The 22,402-nt window shown below is 50.1% G+C and overlaps 3 protein-coding genes across 3 annotated transcripts; 1 reads left to right on the top strand and 2 right to left on the bottom strand.

Moving 5' to 3' along the window:
* The first annotated feature begins 338 nt into the window (after positions 1 to 338).
* Positions 339 to 16,783, top strand: LOC120949985 (myogenic-determination protein). Its single transcript, XM_040367662.2, has 5 exons — positions 339 to 1,682; positions 3,517 to 3,639; positions 3,742 to 3,822; positions 15,377 to 15,455; positions 15,839 to 16,783. The coding sequence occupies exons 1-5, from the start codon at positions 1,083 to 1,085 to the stop codon at positions 16,288 to 16,290; spliced, it is 1,335 nt and encodes a 444-aa protein (XP_040223596.2). The 5' UTR covers positions 339 to 1,082; the 3' UTR covers positions 16,291 to 16,783.
* LOC120949983 (lysosomal acid glucosylceramidase) lies at positions 16,585 to 18,817 on the bottom strand. Its single transcript, XM_040367660.2, has 3 exons — positions 18,455 to 18,817; positions 16,961 to 18,383; positions 16,585 to 16,896 (listed from the first exon to the last, which is right to left on the bottom strand). The coding sequence occupies exons 1-3, from the start codon at positions 18,543 to 18,545 to the stop codon at positions 16,797 to 16,799; spliced, it is 1,614 nt and encodes a 537-aa protein (XP_040223594.2). The 5' UTR covers positions 18,546 to 18,817; the 3' UTR covers positions 16,585 to 16,796.
* Positions 18,818 to 19,488: 671 nt separating this feature from the next.
* Positions 19,489 to 22,174, bottom strand: LOC120949984 (serine protease grass). Its single transcript, XM_040367661.2, has 3 exons — positions 21,163 to 22,174; positions 20,757 to 21,097; positions 19,489 to 20,697 (listed from the first exon to the last, which is right to left on the bottom strand). The coding sequence occupies exons 1-3, from the start codon at positions 21,209 to 21,211 to the stop codon at positions 19,684 to 19,686; spliced, it is 1,404 nt and encodes a 467-aa protein (XP_040223595.2). The 5' UTR covers positions 21,212 to 22,174; the 3' UTR covers positions 19,489 to 19,683.
* Between the last annotated feature and the right edge of the window lie 228 nt (positions 22,175 to 22,402).

Here is a 22,402-nt window from a genome sequence, read left to right as displayed (position 1 = left end):
TTTAACCGTATTTTAACGGTTATTCCACGTTGAAAATATTCATTTTTCCATTTGTCCTAATAGAATAAGTATATTTAAATTCGTCCACAGATCTCGCTCCCGTTATTACGCCTGAAGGTAGATCATCTTGTACACACACAGCAGCTTCAAGCTTTCAAGTGCCTGGGAAACTTCTACGAAAGAGCGAGAACGCTCGACGTTTTCCCTCAATTTTCCGACCCATGGGAGGAGCTAATCGGTTGGACTGAATGGTTATGAGTTTTAATCCTATCCTTCGCTGCCCTCAGATTTCCTTCCGAATGTGAGATTTTCACCTACCCAAAGCCCGTCAATGACACTCGCAATCAAAACAAACACATTTTCGTACTAATTGTTTCCTTTCAACACGCAACGGCGTAACATGAAAAGTGATAGCCGGTAGCATGTGTAAATTGATTCCATTCCTTTGAGAATTGAGTATGCTGCGAGTGCAGCTGCTTTTGGCTTGTATTAGCTATACACCACCGGGCACCACCCGCACACGGTCCCAAGGATCGATGAAAACCCAAGGATCCTTGTTTCCAGTAATACGAAACATGGGACGAATTGATCAACGAAAACATGGCAACGACCAGTTGTCTCGCTTTGCCGCAATGAGGGCACACAGACACATTTCTGAACGTTTTCCCTAAACCCGTACACACCCTTAGGACGCGTCTCGTTCGCACGCGCAATCACGGACGACCGTGCGCACACGCAACCCCCGGGCGTACGACTGAGCGCACGCTGTCACGCTTTTCCGGCACACAGGGCGATCAGTACTGATCGTGCTTTTCCTTGGCGAAGGTATCATCTCGCGCTCTCCGTGTCTCCTTCCGTCTGTTTCGCGTACGTGTCCTCCGCTCAGTGTCCGCGCGTGTGCGTGTGTGCGAGTGTGTGTACGCCGTCTTATGCTAAGATTCTTTTCCAAGAATTCACACTACCCGACGACGGTTCTAATCTCACCCTATGCTCGTGGAGGGTTGAATTGATGTGCGCAGGGGAAGGGGCGGTATAGCGTTTGTGTGACACGGCGACAGTTTCGGGGGGAATCAATCTGTGTGATGACAAAGTTTAATCGTGCCGGGGGCCGCAAGTCGGCGGTCAAGAGTGAGCTGGCCGGCTGCTTCAAGCAGGGGTACGAGGTGGAGCATCGGGCCTACGGCGAGCTGATGCCTACCGGCACAGGGATCATGCCGTCGATGATGCACGGCAAAGCGAGCGGCGCTACCGGCAACTTTGGTGCGGGGAATGGTGTGGGCCTGCAGCAAAAAGGTGTCCTCTCGCTGCAGGGAGGTATGGTGGGGCCGGGTGGTGCAAATTTTATCGAAAACGGTGGTGGTGGTGGTGGTAGTGATGGTGGTAGTTGTAATGCTAATAATGGTGGTGGTGGCAATGGCGGTTACTTACATGATCTTAGTGCGGAGCAGAAGCTGAAACTCAACATCCAGCAACTTCATATCCGACAGAAACAGCTGCAGCTTACCGACTACGACGACAACAGTCTCAGCTCGGAGGAGCATGTGCTGGCGCCCGCCGCCGGTTGCATGGCCAGCCCGAACCGGCCGTGCCTGACGTGGGCCTGCAAGGCGTGCAAAAAGAAGAGCGTCGCGGTCGATCGCCGGAAAGCGGCCACCCTGCGCGAGCGGCGTCGGTTGCGGAAGGTTAGTGTCACAGTGCCGCGGAAAGGCACGCGTTTACATCCGCCGCGACAAACAACTGAAACTGCGCTGTCTGCAAAAGACATGCTTTTATTGGAATGTAGCACCATTCAATGGTATTAAGTGGATCATGTTTTGGAAAAAAGGGTTTTGGTGAAACAACTAGATTAACGCAACTGAGATGAATGAAGTACATGGTTAATACTGGCAAAAATGGAATTACACTGACATTGTGTTGCTGTAAATAGATGTCTGGTTAATATCCTCACCGATGGCATATGCATCCGGTTCTCACTTTGCTGAAATGTTTGAACCACGACTATGCTCCGATTGCTTCAGGTTGAGAGAGAGAATAGTAAGGTTGGAGCTAAATTGAAGTGTTGCAAAAGGCATTTAACTACATGTTTTATAAGTTTTAACGAACACAGCTATGTTTAGTTTAGATACTTCTAAATTTCTAGATAATCAGTCAGTATCGTAGCGGGAACTGTCGAAGCGATCGCCAAAAATGATATTTTAATGGTGACTTTTTGGATATTTTTTAATAATTCACCATACTCATGAAATGGATTAAAGCAATCGATGAGGAAACTGCTGCAATCGTTCATCTTCGAGTGCTGATTAGACAACATGCCCCTCATATGTTCAAACCCCGAATGAACCGTGCCCCCATACGTAGGACAGACTACGTATCCTGCTACTGTTCGAGTTACAGCTCTAGTGAACATGACATTTGGCGTTTTATTTTTTTGCTATATTTCATTAAAAATTGCCACAATATGGCTTATCGTACACCAAAACAAAGGATATTCAAGCACGCGGGTCAGACTGTGAACAAAGCGGAGATTCACAAGGAAATGCATTTAATTCATTATTTCAATGTGTTTTACGATCTAAATTGTTGGGGAATTGAATATTCTTTCTTTTGGTGGACGGTAAGCCATGTTCTGATAAATATTAATGAAATGACAAAAAAACTAAATTTTCACGATTATTTTCTCGCAAGTTCTAAATCAACTTTATAGTATTAAATAAACCACTGAAAGCCAAACTTATTAGTGACACAGGCAGACCTTGACGGACAACGGTAGTTGTACCACAGAAGAAGAAGAAGAAGAAGAAGAAGAAGAAGAAAAAGAAGAAGAAGAAGAAGAAGAAGAAGAAGAAGAAGAAGCTGATTAGTTATACCTTAGCTTTAACTAATGCCTAAGTCAAATATAATCCGTAGTTTGTTTAAGGATTAAGTCAAATTCGTACACATCGATCAGTTCAGGGAAGCATTGATAATCGGGTTTTCAATGTTTTGTTCTTCTAAAAATTAAATCAGACTAGTGTGACGTTTTCAAACATTAAAAGCACCAATGCTCGCCAATGCCTCAAACTCGAGTTAGAGCAAACGAGTGATCTTTGAAAGTGAAATTGGTTCAAATTTGTTCCCACAAAACACTTCATTGCTTGGTTTTTACTAGTCGTCTTTGTGCTACTCTTGCTGCAGTAATGTTACCTTACTATGTGCTTGAATTCAGAATTTATGGTACAATCGAGTGTTGTAGCAAGCAAATGTTTGTAGTCTTATTTGGTTAACCAAGTCATAGAATAGTTCTACGGGAGGATCTCTTGTCTTGGTGGGAATTGAAACATGTACAATCTTCTACGCCGTTCTTTAGAATGTACCGTGGGTCATCCTTAAATTCCCTGCAGGCCCTAAACACATAAGATCAACAATTCTATATTTAAAGTATATTTTCACATCTAAACCAATGTGGTTTTGTTTTAGATAATACAAAAAAACAGATTCACTTACCTTACCTTAAACTCCCACTCACTCACCCTGCAGGTAAACGAAGCATTCGAAGTGTTGAAGCGACGCACCAGCACGAACCCAAACCAGCGACTGCCGAAAGTGGAGATCCTTCGCAACGCGATCGAGTACATTGACAGCCTTCAGGCGCTGTTGGATGTAAGTAGCACCCTCGTGTCCATTATCCTTCCCCGGTGATCATCCCGTCCTCACTGTGTTTCACTAATACACACAACCACACATCTTCCCTCTCTCTACCAGGAAACACCGCCTCTTCACCAAGGCTCGGACATCATCAGCAACGGTAGTGGCGCAGGTCTCTCAACACCTCAGGACTACATGGTAAGCGGTTGGCGCTGTCTAAAAGGGATGGAAAGACGACTAATTAACGCCCGTAAATGTGCTGTTTGTCGCGTATCACTTCACAGCTGGGTCCTCCGCTCGTTTGCGGATCTCAGCTAGGCGGCGTTCTGTTCGGCGATGGCGTGCACTTGTTGCGCTTTTTTCCAGCAACGGCGTGAAGAAACGGCCCAGATGGGGAGCGCGAAGGGGAAATTTATCGTGATTTAATTGTTTGTTGATAAACATACGCGATTGCCATATGGTGTGTTATGATGAGGAGGCGAGGCTTCTTTTTTTGTTTTTTTTTTGGCTGGTTGATCTCGTTGGTCGTGATCGCGAGATGGTGTACACTTTGTGTAACCAGAGGTTTTGGACCTGGTGAAATCTGTTTGCCATTTTGTACGGTGTTCTTCCTTCCCTTCCAAATGGTCGCCGGGTTGACAAGTGAACCGGGAAAAGATTTATGACACTACGCGAACGGACCACCGATTTCATTAATCGTTTGGCCCTCGGTTTTGTACGTGTGGTCTCCATCAGCCCTCTGTCTCAACCAAACCAGGACCGGTGTTCACTTTGTATCATTACGGCGGAACGACCCTATATATTGCCCGACAGTTTTACCTCTGCCAAAAAAGAAAACAAACACTCCATTCCGCGCACGCCATGTTACTGTTTTGTGCCAGTGTTGCTACTGCTGCTGCTGGAAGATTAATGTTCTCTGCCCTTGCCAGAAGCAAACGTGCATGAGTAGTGGGATGTGTGAAATTCTTTCGCCTGTATGTTTTTGCACGAATTTAGCAAAAGATGGTGCTGTAACCCTCGACGCAGGTTCACGGCGACCGTGTCACGGCACGGTGCGAAGATCCGGCGTTGAAAACATAATTAGTTCCATCTTTAGCCTACCATCTTCTTATGGGAAAACGTTCCCCCGGTTAGGAATGTTAATGCAATTCTGGACCATTTTACTGTGCGTTTTTGTCAGCAAAATCACTGCTGCAAACTCGTCCAGCGCGCCTTCTCGGCGATCGACTAACAAGAGAAAGAGAGTTCGGTGATGAGAAATGTCCAATCATTTATTTCCTCGCTAGTCATAATATGTCAAACTGTCACGACAAATGTCAGCGACGGTAGGCAGTACAATTAGCCACACCGTAGAAGAAGGTATTATTATCGAGAGTGTCCCGCCCCCCCCCCCCCCAGTGCACGTCGGCCTGGTAGAACGCACGTACGTGACAGTATAGGGCATAGGCAATCAACTCCAACCTCTCCAGAGTCAAGGGTCGGCTGTGCAAGTTGTCGCCACGACCGAATAGTGTGGGACGCCGGCCAACGAAGCGTGTTAACTACCGGGTTCGATACCGGGCCTGCTACACTGTGTCACTGTCACTGTGTCTGTGCCCTCTACCGTCCCGCTTGAGCCACACCATCACGCTCACACTGTTCGGTTGACAGACGTCCCGGAATCTCACCTCTCGTGGCGTACTATCTAGTTTGCGGGCTCTATCTCTAAACCCGGCTCGGAGCAAACCAAAGAAACCCGGGAGGGAAGGGATGAGGCGACAACTTGAGCAAACAAACCGCACACGACGCGCTGTCGCACGGTTCATCCATGACATGGATCGTCACACCCGATGGGACGCTGGGTTGCGCGCCTGGCACACGCACTCGGACCACTGGGGAACCGGGTAGGAGGCTTAGTAAGGATCGTTACACGGCTCGATAACTTTATTCTCTTGCCTGCTGCTGGGTGTATCCATTGCAAGAAGTTGAGCAACCTCTCTGGTGGTTCTGGGAAGGAAAGTAGGAAACGATCGATCACAATTAAGAAGCAATACATATCGTTCCCTCCCCACCTGAATATGTCCCTGTATGATCGAGAACATCGTTTAAGTTCCCCTTCAAAGGAGTGTCTTGGTGGAGGAGACCAGAGGAAGAGACAGAGGAGCTGGGGTGTCGATTCGCAATGCAAGACTTGATGCCGAGATATCATCCGTTCCTTGCGTCCGCTTCACATGTTTAAATTTGGAATCAAAAAGATGTCCCCTTTCCTTTCAAATCTCTCTTGCTAAACTCTCGAGGATCATGATCATGATGATGATCACGGTGATGCGATGGGGCTGCCTGCACTACTGCAATGGCGCAACTTTTCAGCCAGTACATCGTTTTTAATGAGATTTAATTGCATGTTTCGATAAATTTGTCTTCGCTTGTGCCCCCAAGAGACCGTGGCGCGCTTCTGTGACGCCTTCCAGCCGCGTCGTGTGCCGTTGTCGATGATCCTCTCCCAGCCGAACCGCCCCAAGACACCCAGTGCAAATACTGCCCGCGCTTGGTGATGAGAAGGTGATGCGCGCATCTGTTGCGCCCTGCTTGTGCGGATCACCAGCGCATTACCCAGTGCGGCGGACGAAGATCGTTTCGTTTTTACTTTATCGTTCGTTTAATCTTCTGGTCCGCCGCGGTCGTAAAGTTACGCGGGATGATGAAAAATGTCACATTTGGAAGGAAAAAGCGGAACACGAGTGAGACGATACGGACGAAAAGTCAAGCGTGCTAGTGAAGGAGGGAGAGAGAGAGCGAAAAAAACAGCATATCCCTCAAATATTTTTCCATTTCCCCCGCCCGTAATGTGGTACTACGTGAGTTGGAGTGGAGTGTCGTACCCTAGGGCTTCTTATTTTCGTACCACACGAAAGACTCGCGCGGTTTTCCACATCCTATCGACGCAACATGCATGGTTGCGGTATGAAATGTTGGGGTTTTTTTTCGGTTGTGATGCGTAATCTTACATCCCGTAGCATCGTTTGTCGCAGATTTCTCCGAACACGCGTCCGTGCCCAGGAAATGGACCATTTCCCTTGATCTTATGGGGTTTTTTTTTGTCATGCGAGTGTAGTGCGCAATGCACAACATGCTGGTTCTACTGCAAGAGTACAAGGTGTTTTGGGGTTTTGCTTGTAGATGCAGTTGTACATGCTTGGAAAAAAAGATCGTAGTGATGTTAAACATACTGTTCTTCTGTGGAGAATACAGACTTTGCAAGGTTTTGGTACCAGGTTCTTTACAGAGAGATAACTCAACAATATCCAAACAGCCTACCCTCTTGCACTGAGTGTCTTTTTTGTAGCTAAAATGTGGTCATTTTACTCACATACCTCGGTTTTTTAGACTCTTACAACCCCGCCGAGTCATCAGTGTGCGTTCTGTCAGTTCCCGGAATCGTTGAGCGATTAGGGCCGACCGATCGCCGTAAATCTGCTACAGACTACAGACCATCTTATCGTACGTGAAGTTAATGGCCTCTCCGAGCGGCTGCTAATTACAAACAGCTCACATTCCCTTGTGTGAAATACCTGTGCACTTCACAAACGATCATGTAAAATAAGCGCCTCTGCCGCCGTGTCCCTGTGATCGTTTTGACACTGTCTCGTTCTATTAGCGATGTACACCACAACACCACCACCAGGATGGGGGATGACGTGGGTGGTGGTTTCGATACATTGCCCAGACGGGGGATGTTTTCAAGCAAATCGTAATTCTTCCCGCTCACGACCTTCCTGTCATCGGTGGAATGTGAATCTGCGCATTCTTGGGCGCGTACGGATGGCAGGAAACAACATCACCGATCGGGGATGATCAAGACTTCGTCCCGTTGGCCTTTGCCTTTGCCGATTGGAACTCGCACTGTTGACAAATTCTTCCCAAGGTCAACCGGCTCAATAGCTCCCAGATGATGTAAGTGCCACCCTGCTTAGCACCACACACCACGGGTCACCGGGTTTGTGGTTACCGCTGCCGCGCCGACCGGATGAAAAGTGGTCAAGCGTTTGTTACAACTGTCAGTAGCCAGCGAAACGACGCATCAAAGGTATGTGTCCCCAAACCGTAGGCGCAAGCGTCTAGGCGAAACTGAACCCGAATTGTTGGTGATTGGGACTGGGCGGCGAGGGGCAAAAAACGGCTTGTTTTCAAAGTGTGACATTCCCGTGCGCGTTCACCGTTCATTCATTCACCAGACGGTGTGCGGAACAACCACGGGAGGTAACAAATCGCCCCGGATCCGGCCTCGACAGACGACGACGACGACGACGACGTAGAGAGGGGACCACTATGTGTCATCTTTCATTTTCAGAACAATTCTACAACACTGCTCCACGGTACAACAAGCGGAGTCTGACCCGATCGGGACGATCGGGCGGGTATTTTAAATCGCTTGTTTGGCTTTTCCATGATGAGTTAAATTAATCTAACGCCACACACGCACACACACACACCGGGTTGAAGGCTTCGCGCTTTAATCGGTTAGTCTCGGCAAATGGGCCGAGCTAAGTGCGGCCATTTGAAAAGATTATCGCGCTTTAATCCTACTGTTACGCGGAATGCCGCGTACTTGGCGGCTTGGGCCAGGCTTGCGCTGCAGAAAGATCTTTTTTAAAGTAAAATTATTCACCCTTCACATTTATACCGCCATAGTGATGGCGTCCTCAGACTAGTGCTCTCCCGAGGATTGGTCTTTTTGTTTTGCCGCTAGGCAATTGTATCCCTTCAATTATACTATGCGTTTACTATTTTTAGCACTTTCAGGAATGATAGTAATTTCTCGTTTATAATCACAACATTCGGCTGCGCCATCGCCTCTGTCTCGAACTTTAAGTGTGAGTGTTTGAGTCCGCAAGTGGTGCGCCGAACTCAGCTGGGATTAATTAAAACTCCACAAGCGACTTAAAACACTCCCCCCAAAGCTAATGAGTATGTGCTAATTGTGCACACCACGTACCGATGATGACGATGATCACGACGACGTTCTTCTTATGCACGCGCTGTGAGACGTGTGACCCAAAGGTTTATGTCGGCCCGCGATCTCTAAGAAGCTCTAAGGTGTTAAAGTTCATTAACGTTGAAATGTAGTTCCCCGCCCATCGAATGGGGGAAGAGATCACACGCATTTTTGTCGTGTGCAATCCGTGCTGCCTGCTGCTTTTGCTGAATGAAACATTCGCTCCTGTATGTATCTACAGCAGCATCCACTTCCTTGGTGCTACGTATGACGCGGTGTGTTTCCACTTTCCCTCTGGTGGCTTTTTGATTAATTAGTGAATTAGCCCTACACTAAGTGCAATTAATTAAAGCTTACCCACACACCCCAGGGGCGGAAGGGAGATTCGATATCAAAGCCGCGGCTTCGGATGCAGCGGCTCATGCAAAACCTCACCTCGTTGGCGGCATTCGAGTGCCTCTTATCTGACAGCTCGGTGACGCGTACTGTCGGGGTGTACAACAGCCAAGGACCGCCCGCCGCCTGCCATCAAACTGGAACACACACACACACACACACACACACCTCCCACTATGAGCAGGGGAATGTTCAAACGGATTAGAATTTTGCAAGCCGAGTAGTTAAAGAGATGTTAGTGCGGTAGTAAAGCATGGTCAGCTCGGCCTCAAATTCCACCTTTGACGCCCAAAAATTGAGACGCGTTTGCGCGACAGAGGGCGTCGTGTGTGGTGGTATGTAGCTGTAGTTGGAATTTAAATTAAGATGTTTACCGTTGGCAATAGAACTGCTTTTCCATCGAATGACGTTAGCGAGTGCCTGTGGGTTGGAATGTTTGGACACTACCGGAACGGGTCTAGCTTGTACTCGGGGGACATTTAGAGTTGGCCACTTGCACGAATGTGGCGGACGGGGGGAGTGAGTGGGTGGCATTTATGGCATGATGTCCTCTCTCTCGACTAAACGGCTAATTGCGATAGCGATGCAATGTTAATGATTTCATTAGGACATTCCAAAATAAGTTTTCCCTTCTGAATTGAGCCTTCTGACATGAGACATGTTTTTGAATGGTATCTGAAGTAATTGGCTTACATTGAGAATAGAGACACACTGCTTTCAGTATCTTTATGTTAGTCCTTGTCCACGGGTTTAATTTGGATAAAGATATCTCTCCAAATATATCCGATAGATAATCCAATACATCTAGGTATATTACCACCTATCATCTTCAAATTCACTACATTCTAATTTCGGCTGATTATTCTTCTATCCAGCGTTTATTAAATCATGCTTTAACTTATGCCTAAAATAGGCAGTTTAGATGGGAATCTATACCTATTCCGTCCTACAGCAGTCGATACATCTATTCAATGGACCATTAAGACTCCCGATCTCACTTCCAGCGCTAACCCTATTTAAAGCTACATTTCTGAAGTACCAATATGAATTATTGGCCAAACATTGGCACCTGAAAGTCTCGATTAGAACATCTTTGTGAAATCCAATACTACATGATTCATCTTCTATGATATGTTAGCTATACGAGCTTCTACAGAGTACACCATTAAAAAATGTCACCTTCGGAGGTGTCTATCTCCTTCTGAAGAGCTGCCTTTTTCATGTTCATCCATCACGCAACAACCGATTTGATTCGCCGCGAAATTTCGGAAGTCTGTTTGATGTTGTCACAGCATCCACCGATAAACACGGTGCGTTATACATCACCTGCAATTTGCCCTCTTGCTTGTCTGTCTTGACGGCGGCTTCGGCGAACGTTCTCCCAAGGGGAACTTTATTGCGGCTCGCAATTTATGACGGCGTGTCGAAACTGACGACCGCAAATGTGCAGTTTTGCCGGATGGGGAGGGGGAAAAACCGGCACTAAAAGCACCCATGTCATAAAGCAACAGGAAACGATCCCAGCCCCACAGGGACAGGTTAACACTCGCGTACTGTTATCAAACCGTACCAAACGCCCAGTTCCGCCAATTCGGCAACGGTGAACTGTTCAACAGACACGCGGGGCCCAGGGGTGAAGTGAATCCATCTATCTATCTATCCACCTGCAAAACGTGGAGGACGACGGTGTGTATCTCGCATCGCTTCGCTGGCGGCTTCTAGCTTCGCTGGCCAACCGGCAAGACACCAGTCAAAGAGCATGATTAACAAATTATGATCTAATTAAGCGGGATTAATCATTCATTTGGGAGAGAGAGAGTGAGTTTCGTTTGATCTTTCATCACTTGACATTCGCGTAGGGATATGTGTGATACGTCCCAGAAATATATCATACGAGCTGGGATCGCGCATTGGAAGCATATGGGGTCCCCTTCCGCGACAGGCTTTTAGTGATTGTGCAAGCAACATGATAGCAAGAACCGGGAGCGCTTTGGGGAGCGGGCAGGGTGAAAGGTTCATATCTTTCGTGAGTCATTGTTTTTAATCCACCCAAACCGAGAAACAGAGAGCGAGAGAGATGGATCGTATTCTTGGGTTTATGGGCAACAATCGCACGGCAGTCCAATCGCTGTTTGTTGCCCATCCTCAACCCCAGTTCTAATGCCGTCCCAGAGGTTGATGGGGATTTTATACGCGCGAGACGCGTATGATGGCAAAGTGGCAGTAGTGGGCGCGCTACTTTACGACTGATCTGTCAGCTACCGGCCAAAAAAAAAACACACGCATGCTGCTGCTGCTGCTTCTGTGGGGCAAATAATTTTTAGCGTAATAAATTTCCCCTCACCCACCTTCCCCTTTTGGGAGATCGCTACACCATCGTCCGCTTCGCTTTCCCACACGAGTAGTCCGCCACAGGACAGTTTGTCTCATGCCATCGGCCATCATTTTAATTCTGGAAAAATTTGTTGTTCTACTAAAAAACAACCTACACACACGCGCGGGAGACTAGAGAGAGAGAGAGAGGCGACAAATAGATGCTTGTTGTCACATTTTCCAACACTTTTGTATTCTTTTGTACAGAGGGAATGAAAGCTGGGTAACAAAACAGAAACACACAAAAGCAACCTTATTTCCCTGGTGTGCGCGCGCGATCGTTCCTCCGTTCATCCTTGGAGTTGCCACCGAAGATGACATTTTTCAATACCGGCACGCACGGCACACACCGGGCCCAATCTGGCCGAGTAAATAAAGTATTAAGATGTTAAGACTGCTTATTTTTAAAAGTCTCCCGCTTGTCGATGCTCGCGCGCACACCCCGTTCGGGCTAATCCGCGCGCCAAGCGGATTGTTGCGTGTGTGTGTTATCCCTTCTGTCGGGGGGTGACACACACAAACAGGAGCACCATAACCATAATTTCTCGATAAATTATTTTTTAATATTTCCTCCTGGATTAAGGCCGGGCGTGCCGTGAATAAACGACCGCTCACCCTTCCCTAACAGAGGAAGAATGTTTTGAAGCTGTCACGGAGAGTGAAAGTTTATGAATTCCGCCACGCCACGCCAATGATAGGAAATTCCCGTGGGCCTCGTAAGAAAATAGACAGAAAGAACTGAAGAGAGAAAGAGAGAGAGCGTGCGGTATGAAAAATGATACCTTCATTGGCGCGATCGCGATGATGATCGTAAGTTTTCCGCGCAACAGTGACATTTGATCGCTCGACGGTCGACGGGGTGTAATGTAACGGGGTGTGTGGGGCACAGCATCCTTCAATGGCCTCCTTCCACGGCACTCACGACAACCACTTATCTTATTTTTTGTTCACGCTAGTTGTCGATCGCTAGAGTTGTCACCTTGTGAGCGGGTGTGACACGGATGCAGTATACTCCGAAGCTACTTGAGCAAAAGGGTCCTTTTTTCCCTTCACTAGAGAGCGAGCCTCTTGAGCGCCTAACCTGATTAGGAGATGTTGGAAATTGTTTGGAAAGGTTTCCCAACCCAAGTGTACATGTACGTGTGTGCGTGTGGAACATCCGAGGGTGAAAGATAGGGGAGGGCAAAAAAGCCGAGACCTGAAAACCAGCGAGCTGCTAACACGCCGATACAAATAGCCGACTGTCTAACGGATACATGATTTTGTAATATGTGACTTTAAATGCCATCCTAAATCTTGCGCTAAGTGGTCCGTATTATAGGCGACACTTTTTCTCAGTTTCTTCTCTCCCCTCCTCGCTCACCGCTCCGGATGCGTTCGGCGGCCTTCCTGCTGCACACGACGTTCCCAGCTGGTCACAGTTCGCCGCCACCTTCGGAAAAACACTCGACGTGACGCCATCGAACCGTATCGGTTTCAGACCCCGCTTGCGTCTGCCACTGCTTTTGCCTCTTCTCCTTCTGGTAGCGTTGTGGATGTAAAACCATGTCACCTATACGCCAATCGATTCGTCAGCGTTGCTCGTTTACAGCGTCCCGGGGCTTGTTGTTTATGCCCACCCGGAGAATTAGCTGCTGTGTAGCCTTGCCATTGCCCTGCCCTTGAAAGTAAGGGGCGAAGGCACCGGGAACGGATGAGTTGTTGTTGTTCGGTTCGTGCATTACGATAACGCGTCAAGCCTCGAGCGAGACACGCCGAGACCGGACGTAAGTGCTTCTGTGCCGGGGTACAGAGAGGCGCACGCACGGGAGCTGCGGGTCCAAATTCCCAACACGGGACACCACCACGGGGATGATGTGTCGTGTACGTTTTTAAGCACAATTGCTCCTCGTACATCAAAATAAACAAGGATATGGAGGACATTATTAGGCAACGGTGGCAATTTTGTACAGCTTAAGTGGTAGATGTTGTTTCGAGAGCTCGTTATATTAGACACAACTCTCGAGCGTGCTCTAAAGCCGTACTAGATCTTTCGGTTGAGTAACTGTTGAGGGCTTATCGAAGATGCGAGAACGGAGAAAGTGTTTCATATCTGAAGTACTGTTTGCGTTCCAAATACCTAAGGAACGTGGTCCACTTAATAGAGTAATAACCGCCACTCCTCGATCGATGATGACAGGCCACTTCTTGAACGCGATCAACACCTTACACCCAACTGCTGTTCGGTGAATCAATTTTAACTCATCTACAGCTTCGTTGGTGAGTCTTCATGACCATGGTCCTAGCCTTCGTATTGCTTCCTGGTACCCCACTTCTCATCTCATCTTCCCCAAAACCACACACTAATGACGCGATTCCGCACATAAATCGTTCATTTTATGCTGACAATTTTCGCACTCGAAACCTCACAATGGGGACGTAGCCGAAGCATCCACCAAAACCATCGGTCACTGTTGCAAAGTAATTGCAATCGTAAATGCCACCGGGTTATGCGCTCGGACGAGGCAACGGACGCCGACAAGAATTGCGGAATTGCTTTACGGTACGGTGGCGTGTGCGCAATTAAAGATCGCCGAGAGCATCCATCGCAGGGACCACCACACACCACCATCAGCATTGTTTGTATTGGAAGAGTCAAACGGAATTCGTTCTTCAAGAGGACCCGGGCTATCAATTCCTCCGATTCGGCATCCCCAAAAGGGTGCTTCTTCACTCATTTCGTCCACGATCGTCATCATCATTGTTGATGTTGGTAGTCGAAATTAGGCCGGGATGGTGTGGGGTGTATACGACGGCTCAAAAATAGAACCGTTCGAAGGGGGAGGTTTTTTCCCCCCGTCCGGATAGTAGTAGTTTGTAAATTGTCGCATATCGCCATAGCTCAATCTTTTTCCTCGGGTGTCGTTCCCAGCTCACTGCACTACAAAACCGCGCGCTGCTCAAACACGATCGACCCCACGAGCGTCCCAGCGGCCGTAGATCCGTTTGATGTTTGTGTAGAGTTAAATGGCACACACCCAAACATAAGCAATCTCCCGACGTGTTCTGTCTCTCTCCCTTCTCCTTCGCTGCCTCATTTAACCGAAGGTTTCCCATCGACCAAACCCTCCGGCCTCCACCCTGCGGGCAGGTCGAGGAGACAGCGTAATATATACCTTTTGTGTCACACTTCCACCCCATCATAGCGGAGTGTGATCGCGATCGCGTCTCCCGTTGGTGTGGTACCTCCACGACCCTCTACCCCCCACCGCTTTCCGACAACGATGGCGACCCGGGCGAGGAGGGGGGGGGGAGCTAAAAGATATGGCGACGACTTCATTTTATTTTATTGCCGAATGTCATCTTTTTTAATTGACGTTATAGAAACGTCGTAAACGCGCGAGCGAGCGCACTCTCGGTGGGGAAAAACGCGATGCCTGCGACGCCCCGAAAACATCGCGATCGGGGCCTGTCCCGGGTGTTGCTTTTGGAGCACAACGACGTAGCCCGCCGCTGCACGGCGAGGGCTAGAATAACTTACACTAAATTAGGCATCACAAATGTCGCGTTTGTTTCGGTCGCGAGCTCGTCGCAACGGCCGCACTTTTGTGTGTTTTTTGGAGTAGAAACCCGCCAATGAACGGTTGGGTACCGCAACACACACACACACGCGCGCGTAGAGCAACCAAGCCGAGGCACGGGAATCTATTTTCGGATTCACGCATTTACGGAAGCTGCACGCAGGACACTACCATCTGCGGCACTCTCCGCTCTTCGTCTGGATAGATCCGTGAATCAAATTCCGTACGATGCCATTGACAAGGAGAAGGGGGATGAGCACGAGGTGATTCTGCCACCTCTACGACGACGACCCGACGGCGGTGTCTTGGGGACGGTCCCTGAGCGGACAAATTATCGTCATGTCTACAAGCTCATTTAGCTCGGCTTCCCTGTTGCCTCTCCATTCCCTAGCGCGATCGCACGACACATTAAAGACTCAAAACTTCATTTCATTTTGTCCATTTACAGAACTGCTGCTCCAACAGTTACCTGCGCGAGCGCTTGGGACAGCTGGGAAAGGACAACGACCGGTACTCACCCCTCACAGGTAGGAGATGATATTTGAAGCAAGGGAAGGAACGGGTTTGGCAAACGCGAGTGCCAAAGCCATGCACTATTGCCACACTGTCTGGCACCACTGATACTGCGGCCATGCACTAGAGCGCTCCCTCCTCCCGCCAAAACGAAACCACGTCGGCAAATGGGAAAATTATGAATTCAACCGTTCGTTGATTTATCTCGTCCCCTGACCGAGAACACGGGGGAAAACGGAGCAGGATGGGCAGGACTCTGCTATATTTAAGACACTTTGCAGTCCTGTTTCTCGTCTCCCATCCCCTCTGGGTGCAACACGTTAGATCAAAATAGTGTGTGCCCCTTCTATCCCCTTCAGTAACACGCCTTCTTTTTTCCCCCGTTTTGCTTCCACAGGATACAATCAAACGTCCATTTCCGCCTCCGCTACCGGCTCGAGCTTGGACTGTCTCAACCTGATTGTGCAGAGCATTAGCAACGGGGCGCAGCAAACAACAGCGCAACAACAACTGCTGCTGCCGCCGCAAACCGCTTCCACCCTGGCCGAACACACGCCATCGCCGGCGAACGGACCACCGACCAGCGCCGCCGCGATGGCACAGCAGCAACTGTACAGCAGCGGCTCGTTCTGTTCGCCCTCTCCAGCATCATCAACATCATCCTCGTCATCCTCGTCGTCGTCCTCCTCCTCCTCATCGTCATCGTCTTCCTCTTCGCCCATGTCGCCAGCGCCGTGCGCGGGATCGCACCACCACCATCACCATCAGCATCATCATCCACAGCACACAGGGAGCATGGGAAGCAACCGTACCGTGGCACCAGCGACCACATCCGTTTCACTACCGTAGCAAATGGGGCGGCACGCGGAGCACGATGCGCGCAGAACGATGCGAAAATCTTTAATTAGTTGTACATACTTGCATAAGTGACGGAGAGCACCAGCACACACAGACAGACACACACCTTAACAATGCAGCGGCGGCGGATCGGCCTCGGGAAGATCGGATGGCGCTGCATGTTGTGTATGAACTATATGAAAGAGGTATTATTAGTGTAACAATCCGTTTAAGTGTAACTGCTAGCGAGCTACCAGCTACCGTACGAGCCGTAAAGTGTTAGTAAATTAAGCGACGAATAAATCATAACCTTTCAAATTGTGCCAAGCCGAGCAGACTGTAATGCCGTCTTTCTTTGCACCTTCAGCTTCCTAACGAGCTTCCATTTATTCTTCGGGGGTTTTTTGTGTGTGTGTGTGTTCGCTTTTGGTTTGTTTTTTGTTCCTCCCGTCTATTGATTCTGCGAGGTTACGATGGTTTGGTGTAGCACTGGTACCCGTTCGTACTAGAAGTCAGTCTTATAGGTAGAGCATCGTATGTACCGATTTGGGTGGAAGACGTACCCGCACACTGCCGTACCGCTTATCCTCTATGCGGACGCTCGATTTCCAGTTGGCTCTAAAAAGGAAAAAAAGGGTACATCTTTAGTTTCGATTTCACAATTTTCCCCCTGCATGATTACCGGTTGTACATTACGAGCACCGTGCGCTTGTCGGGCCGCTCAAATGCAATGACCTGCACATCGCCGCTGGACGATTGCACCTCCAGCCGCACCGAGCCGGGCAGTATGAAGCGTGAAAAGTGTCCCAGCCCGTAGAAAATAGGCTGCTTGTACGCTTCCTCCCAGGACGTTCCGTTCACAATCACCGCACTCTCGACAAAGTTGTCCGCATAGTTCGGACCGCCCCGCTCATCGAGCACCAGATTCCAATCGATCCACCCGTGCACACTGTGCTGCAGGTCCTGCATCACGTACACGATGTACGATTCAGCCCGCTCCCACGACCCCAGGATGGGCCGATGCTGCTGCAGTGGCTTGTCGCCCAGCGAGGCTTCCGTGTTGAAGATCCACTTGTCCGGATAGCGGGCGGCGGTCTGGTCGAGCAGGGCGGCCGGCGCCACACCGTCCCAGTACCAGTGGACGGCCAGCCCGTCCAGGTAGCGCGTCGCGTTCGGGTGGCCCTCGTCCATCAGCTTGAACCACAGCGGGAACGTGTACCGCTGATCGTCGCACCCGAACAGCTTCACCTCACTTACGGCGGAAGCGCGGAGCACCGGGCCGAGGTTCTCTCCCACCCAGCGGCCCTGGTCCTGCGCAATCCAGCCCAGGCTCATGAAGTGCACAAACAGGAAGCCGATCACACCGTTCAGCGGTTCGTTGCCGGTCGAGATGGCCCAAAAGTTTAGCCCGGCGGCACGCATCAGCTCCAGATAGCGCACGTGATAGTCGGCCCACGTCTGGTAGTACTCGGGTCGTAGCCGGCTGGCGCCCGTCCAATCGTTGTTCGTTTTCATCCACGGCGGCGGACTCCAGGCGGCACCGATCAGCCGTATCTCGCCGTTGCCCGTCACGTTCATCAGCTCCTTGATCTGGGCCACCTTCACCAGATCGCGCTCATCCAGATGGGTGAAGTTGGACAGGGTCGCATCGTTCACCGGCAGCTCGTTGTACGCCCACGGTGCCAGGTCAAAATCACAGCCACCGATCGGTACGCGCATAAACCGGTACGCAATGCCCTGCGTCGGCGAGTAGTACGCTTTGTACAGGCTTTCGCGCAGCGACGGGTTCAGCCGGCCCAGATTGTGCGACACGGCGCCGGTAAACGCGCCACCGAAACCTTCCACCCGCTGGTAGCGCCGCAACGGGTCGAGCGTGATCGTGATCTCCGCTTCCGCACGGATCGGCCGCTGCTGTTTGGCAGTGCGCGAAAAGTTGCCCTCGGTTTGGGCGAAGCGCAGGCCGCCACTGCTGCTGGACACTAGCAGAAAGCTGCCCAGCTCCGTCGGCTCACGGTACTCGAGCGTATCACAATACGTCGCATTGCACACGCACACCGCTCCGTTCGGATACTGCCGCAAGGCGCAGGGCAATCCGCCTGCCGTAACTGGAAGGAGAGAAGTGATTACACAACGTCCACGACGCGCCCCGTCCGTAACAGACTGTACCGTAACTTACCCAATGGTGTGTGAGACAATGCGAGCAGCAGCACACCACACAGCGCCAAACTGCTCACCACCATCACCGGAACACGATCGCAACAGCGCATTGTTTTGCCGTTCGCCTGTGAACGGGTTCAACTTGAAACTGACCGCACCGACGAGCCCCTTTGCCGTTTCGGGGTGATTCGTGGTTCGTGAAATCGCCGCGCGGCTTTCTCTAACTCCAGGCCGCGTAGTAGTGGGGTGGTGAGTTCTGCGATAACGTGCTCTCTCAAACACGATGCGACGAATGCTCACCACACTTACACAATGGGTTCGTTCACGAATGGGCAATCGCATCGGACACTGGGAGAAACCACAACCCCGGGACAAAACCAGTAAATAATTAAAGCTTGCCTCAACGAGATCGTGGAGCACGCCTAGAACTGCATTGCTGGAAGTTAATAGGAGGAAGCCAACCCCTTCTTCCAATTGCGTACCATCCACCCCCGAGACCTTCCCATTCCCAATTGAGTCATACAGAAGCATGTTGATAGAGTACGACAGAGAGAAGCAAACACACAAACACTCTCCGCTCAACTCTGTCCTGTGTGTGTGCGTCTGTGCGCCTTCATGCTGTTTTCGTTGTCGGCTACGCGACACACACACCCACACACACACCCCAGCCGGCGGTGTGTTGCACGTTCTAGATGTAAGCTATCAAAACATATTAACGCATGCAGTTGTCACGCACGCGTGACACGGCCTGTCCGACACTGTCACAGATGCAGTGCCACTCGGGGAAGAAGATTCTATCACAGACCTCACCCCCGTTCAGATAGGTACACGGGCAGAGAGCAGAGACATGTTCAAAAACTGACGGCAGCACATCCACTGTTGTGTGTTTTTCTGCGAGAGACAACGACGACGACGACGATGGTGGGAATGAGATTCATTCTGGAATAACAGAGTTCACCTAAAAGGAAGCAGCAACGTATTAATCTAATTATCGCGCGAAGGGTATTAATGGCTTGTTGCCTCCAAACGAGCATCGCGAATCGATCAGCGCAGTTGTTTCGTGTAAGCGAAGACGAGAAAACAGTCAATTTATTCATTCAACTTCGCATTCATATATACTGCTTATAACGTATGGCAACTGGGTACGTAAAATCTATGAGCATTTTTAATGATTCATTTGAGACCGGAAACCACTGACTCTCTCACTCACTCACCCATTCACTCTCTCGCTCGCTCGTTGTCTTTCCCTTACAACGCCATATTGTCCAGGATCCAGTCCATAACGTACCCCACCAGCACACCGCGACTGGGACGGTCCGGATTGGAGCAGTAGGCCGGCCCGTCCGAGATGATGCCGTACTGCACGTACCGCGACTTGCCGTCGTACACACCGAGCGCCTGGTACGGTCCGCCCGAGTCACCGCCACAGTGATTGCTGTGGCTAGTGCCACCGGCGCAGATCATATAGTCCTTGGCGCAGGCCGGATCGTCCATCAGCAGCGAGGTGTGCGCTTTCAGCAGCACGGTTGCCGGCTTCTCCTTCTCCGTCAGTCCCCAGCCTGTGATGGTAACCGAGGGCGGTAGGTACATGCGCAGGGACGCGTACACCGGCAGACAGATCGGCCGTACCAGCTCGCCCGCCACATCGGCCGGCTTGGCCAGCCGGAGCAGTCCGACGTCGTGCGTGTGGCTGCGCATTTTCTGCGCGATAGCAATCTCCTGCACTTGAAGCTGCGGACAGTCCACGCCCCCCGCCGTCGTGCCGGGCGGGCATTCGGGCTTTTCCAGCAGATCGTGCTTCCCGAGCCGAACGCGAACCAGCCCCCCGTTGATGCAGTGCCGAGCGGTGAGTACGTACGAGGGATGAATCAGCGTGCCGCTGCAGATCGCCTTCTGCTTGTAAACCAGATTCGCCATCCACGGGAATTCCCCACGCTGCGCGTACGTACCGTCCTGGATTTTGACCAGCAGCCCGATCGTACCGCACGGCAGGCGCGCCAGTTTCGCTGCGTTCGGGTGGGAAACGAGCCGGTTCGGCTGTGCCGGCGGTACGCAGCACGTCCGCTGATCGACGGATCGCTTGCTGGGGCGGGGCGGCTGGCCGCCACACAGCACGGCGGGAACTAGCGAACCCGCCTCACCGTTCGCGCCCGTACAGCGGGGAAAGGTGGAGGCGGATTGTTTCGCTTGCAAAGGCGCTGCCTCCTGTTCGCAGAGCTTTTTGTGCGTGGCACAGTACGGATCAGTACAGCAGAAGTAATGCTGAGTGAAGGACAGTTAAAACATCAAACGCCAATGGAAGAATCGACAAGATTGCTTACCCTTCGGTCGTGCACGTAGCACAGGTTCAGCTCCGGATTTTGCATCAGCTTCCGCTCGGTAGTCGTCTGCAGTGTTGGGCACTGCTCACGCAGCAAGCAAGCACCCGGTTTCCCATTCAGCCGGCAGCCGATGTGGCGCTTGCGGCAGCAAATGTGGGTTTTCGTGTCCTGCTGTACAACCGGCTGACAGGTTTTGCGATGTATCTCCTTCATGAACGTGGCGTTTGTCAAATGTTCGTTCTTTTCGATACGCCTGTACACTGGCGAACAGTGGCGGATCGGAAGGCAGCGTTCGTCCGGATCGCTACAACCAATTTGCAAAGCTTCCCCTGCAAACGTTCCTATAGGGAAGTATAATTTGTATTAAGCTTGTAAAGCATTTCCGAGGCGGTACAAACGAACTCACCAAACACCAATGTCGCGACGATCACCGAGAATACGTTTGCGGAAATCATTCTGTTTCCGTTAGCACTGAACCACACCGTAGCACTCGTCAAGTCCGACTGAACTGAACTTCAAGTCAGGGCTGAATGAATGGCAAACTCGCGCTAACGAGCGAACGAGAGTCGATTGGGGATTTTTCTTGTGCGAAGTGTGAGGTCACACGCACAATCGGGCGGCGAATCGGGGTGGGAGACACGAATGAGTGAGAATGTTGCTACTTGTTAGCATATTATTATCTTGAAGAAGGAGGCCCGTCCGATCAGCGGCAAGGCTTGCGAAGGTGATTGTAACTGGAGAGGAGAGGAGGCGTACATTTCTTTACCCATCTGTGGGTCAGACCGGCCGGTGCTGGGTGGGTTCGTTTCTTCCAGCATATTGGGGATTTCTACTCGCGACAAATCGTGGCAAAAAGAAAAGGATTGCCCTCACGAATGACAACCAATGGCGCAATGGGAATGAATCAGATCATAATTAACAAGAAACGAATGGTTCTCCTCCGTTATGGTGATTCCTTGCAAGAGCATCATCATATGTTTGAGGTGATTTTCTGAATGACCCAGGAAGACACATTTTCTTTCCCACGTTAATCGTTCTAAACAGATTCTGTTGGCACAGCATGAGCAATCACGGCTGTTTTACGCATACTTTAGAGACCTTCTTGCCTGTGCAGCCCGACCAATGCTCCACATCGTTGATAAGAATGCACAACCGGCAAGTCTGCAGTTTGTTACACCAATGGATGTTATTGCAACAGTACTATCGGGATGGTTGAAGGCAGATTCACAGTTCTTTGGGAATTTATCAGAATTTAGATTACAAATGTGTGTGTATTCCAAACAACGAGAAACCGTTGGCAGATGGAAACTGCAGCTCTATTTCTCCAAAAATATCGCAATCGTAATGACTCATCAACTGGTTCTTTGGAGGAAAAGAAGATTCAAACCACAGCTATGCCGGGATGTTCGTGCAGTTTTTATAATGTTGGTATTTAAATTAGCTGGTCTCGTAGTACAGTCGTCATCTCGTACGACTTAACAACATGCCCGTCATGGGTTCAATCCCCAAATAGACCGTGCCGCCATACGTAAGACTGACTATCCTGCTATGGGGGGAAATCAATTAGTCACTGAAAGCCAAGCCCATAAATGGTACAGGCAGGCCTTGACCGACAACGGTTGTTGAGCCAAAAAAAAAAAAAAAAA

The sequence above is a fragment of the Anopheles coluzzii genome, chromosome 2, assembly GCF_943734685.1.
Source record: "Anopheles coluzzii chromosome 2, AcolN3, whole genome shotgun sequence".
Classification (NCBI taxonomy): domain Eukaryota; kingdom Metazoa; phylum Arthropoda; class Insecta; order Diptera; family Culicidae; genus Anopheles; species Anopheles coluzzii.
The sequence above is the reverse complement of the archived record's forward strand: the minus strand, read 5'-3'. Positions and strand labels throughout refer to the sequence as shown.

Coding starts and splice junctions, on each gene's coding strand:
- LOC120949985 (XM_040367662.2), top strand. CDS start 1,083: ATGACAAAGTTTAATCGTGCCGGGGGCCGCAAGTCGGCGGTCAAGAGT. Junction 3,640..3,741: donor GCCTTCAGGCGCTGTTGGAT/GTAAGTAGCACC, acceptor TCTCTCTACCAG/GAAACACCGCCTCTTCACCA. Junction 15,456..15,838: donor CCGGTACTCACCCCTCACAG/GTAGGAGATGAT, acceptor TTGCTTCCACAG/GATACAATCAAACGTCCATT.
- LOC120949983 (XM_040367660.2), bottom strand. CDS start 18,545: ATGCGCTGTTGCGATCGTGTTCCGGTGATGGTGGTGAGCAGTTTGGCG. Junction 18,384..18,454: donor ATTGTCTCACACACCATTGG/GTAAGTTACGGT, acceptor CTCTCCTTCCAG/TTACGGCAGGCGGATTGCCC. Junction 16,897..16,960: donor GTGCTCGTAATGTACAACCG/GTAATCATGCAG, acceptor TTTCCTTTTTAG/AGCCAACTGGAAATCGAGCG.
- LOC120949984 (XM_040367661.2), bottom strand. CDS start 21,211: ATGATTTCCGCAAACGTATTCTCGGTGATCGTCGCGACATTGGTGTTT. Junction 21,098..21,162: donor CGTCGCGACATTGGTGTTTG/GTGAGTTCGTTT, acceptor ACTTCCCTATAG/GAACGTTTGCAGGGGAAGCT. Junction 20,698..20,756: donor GCTACGTGCACGACCGAAGG/GTAAGCAATCTT, acceptor TCCTTCACTCAG/CATTACTTCTGCTGTACTGA.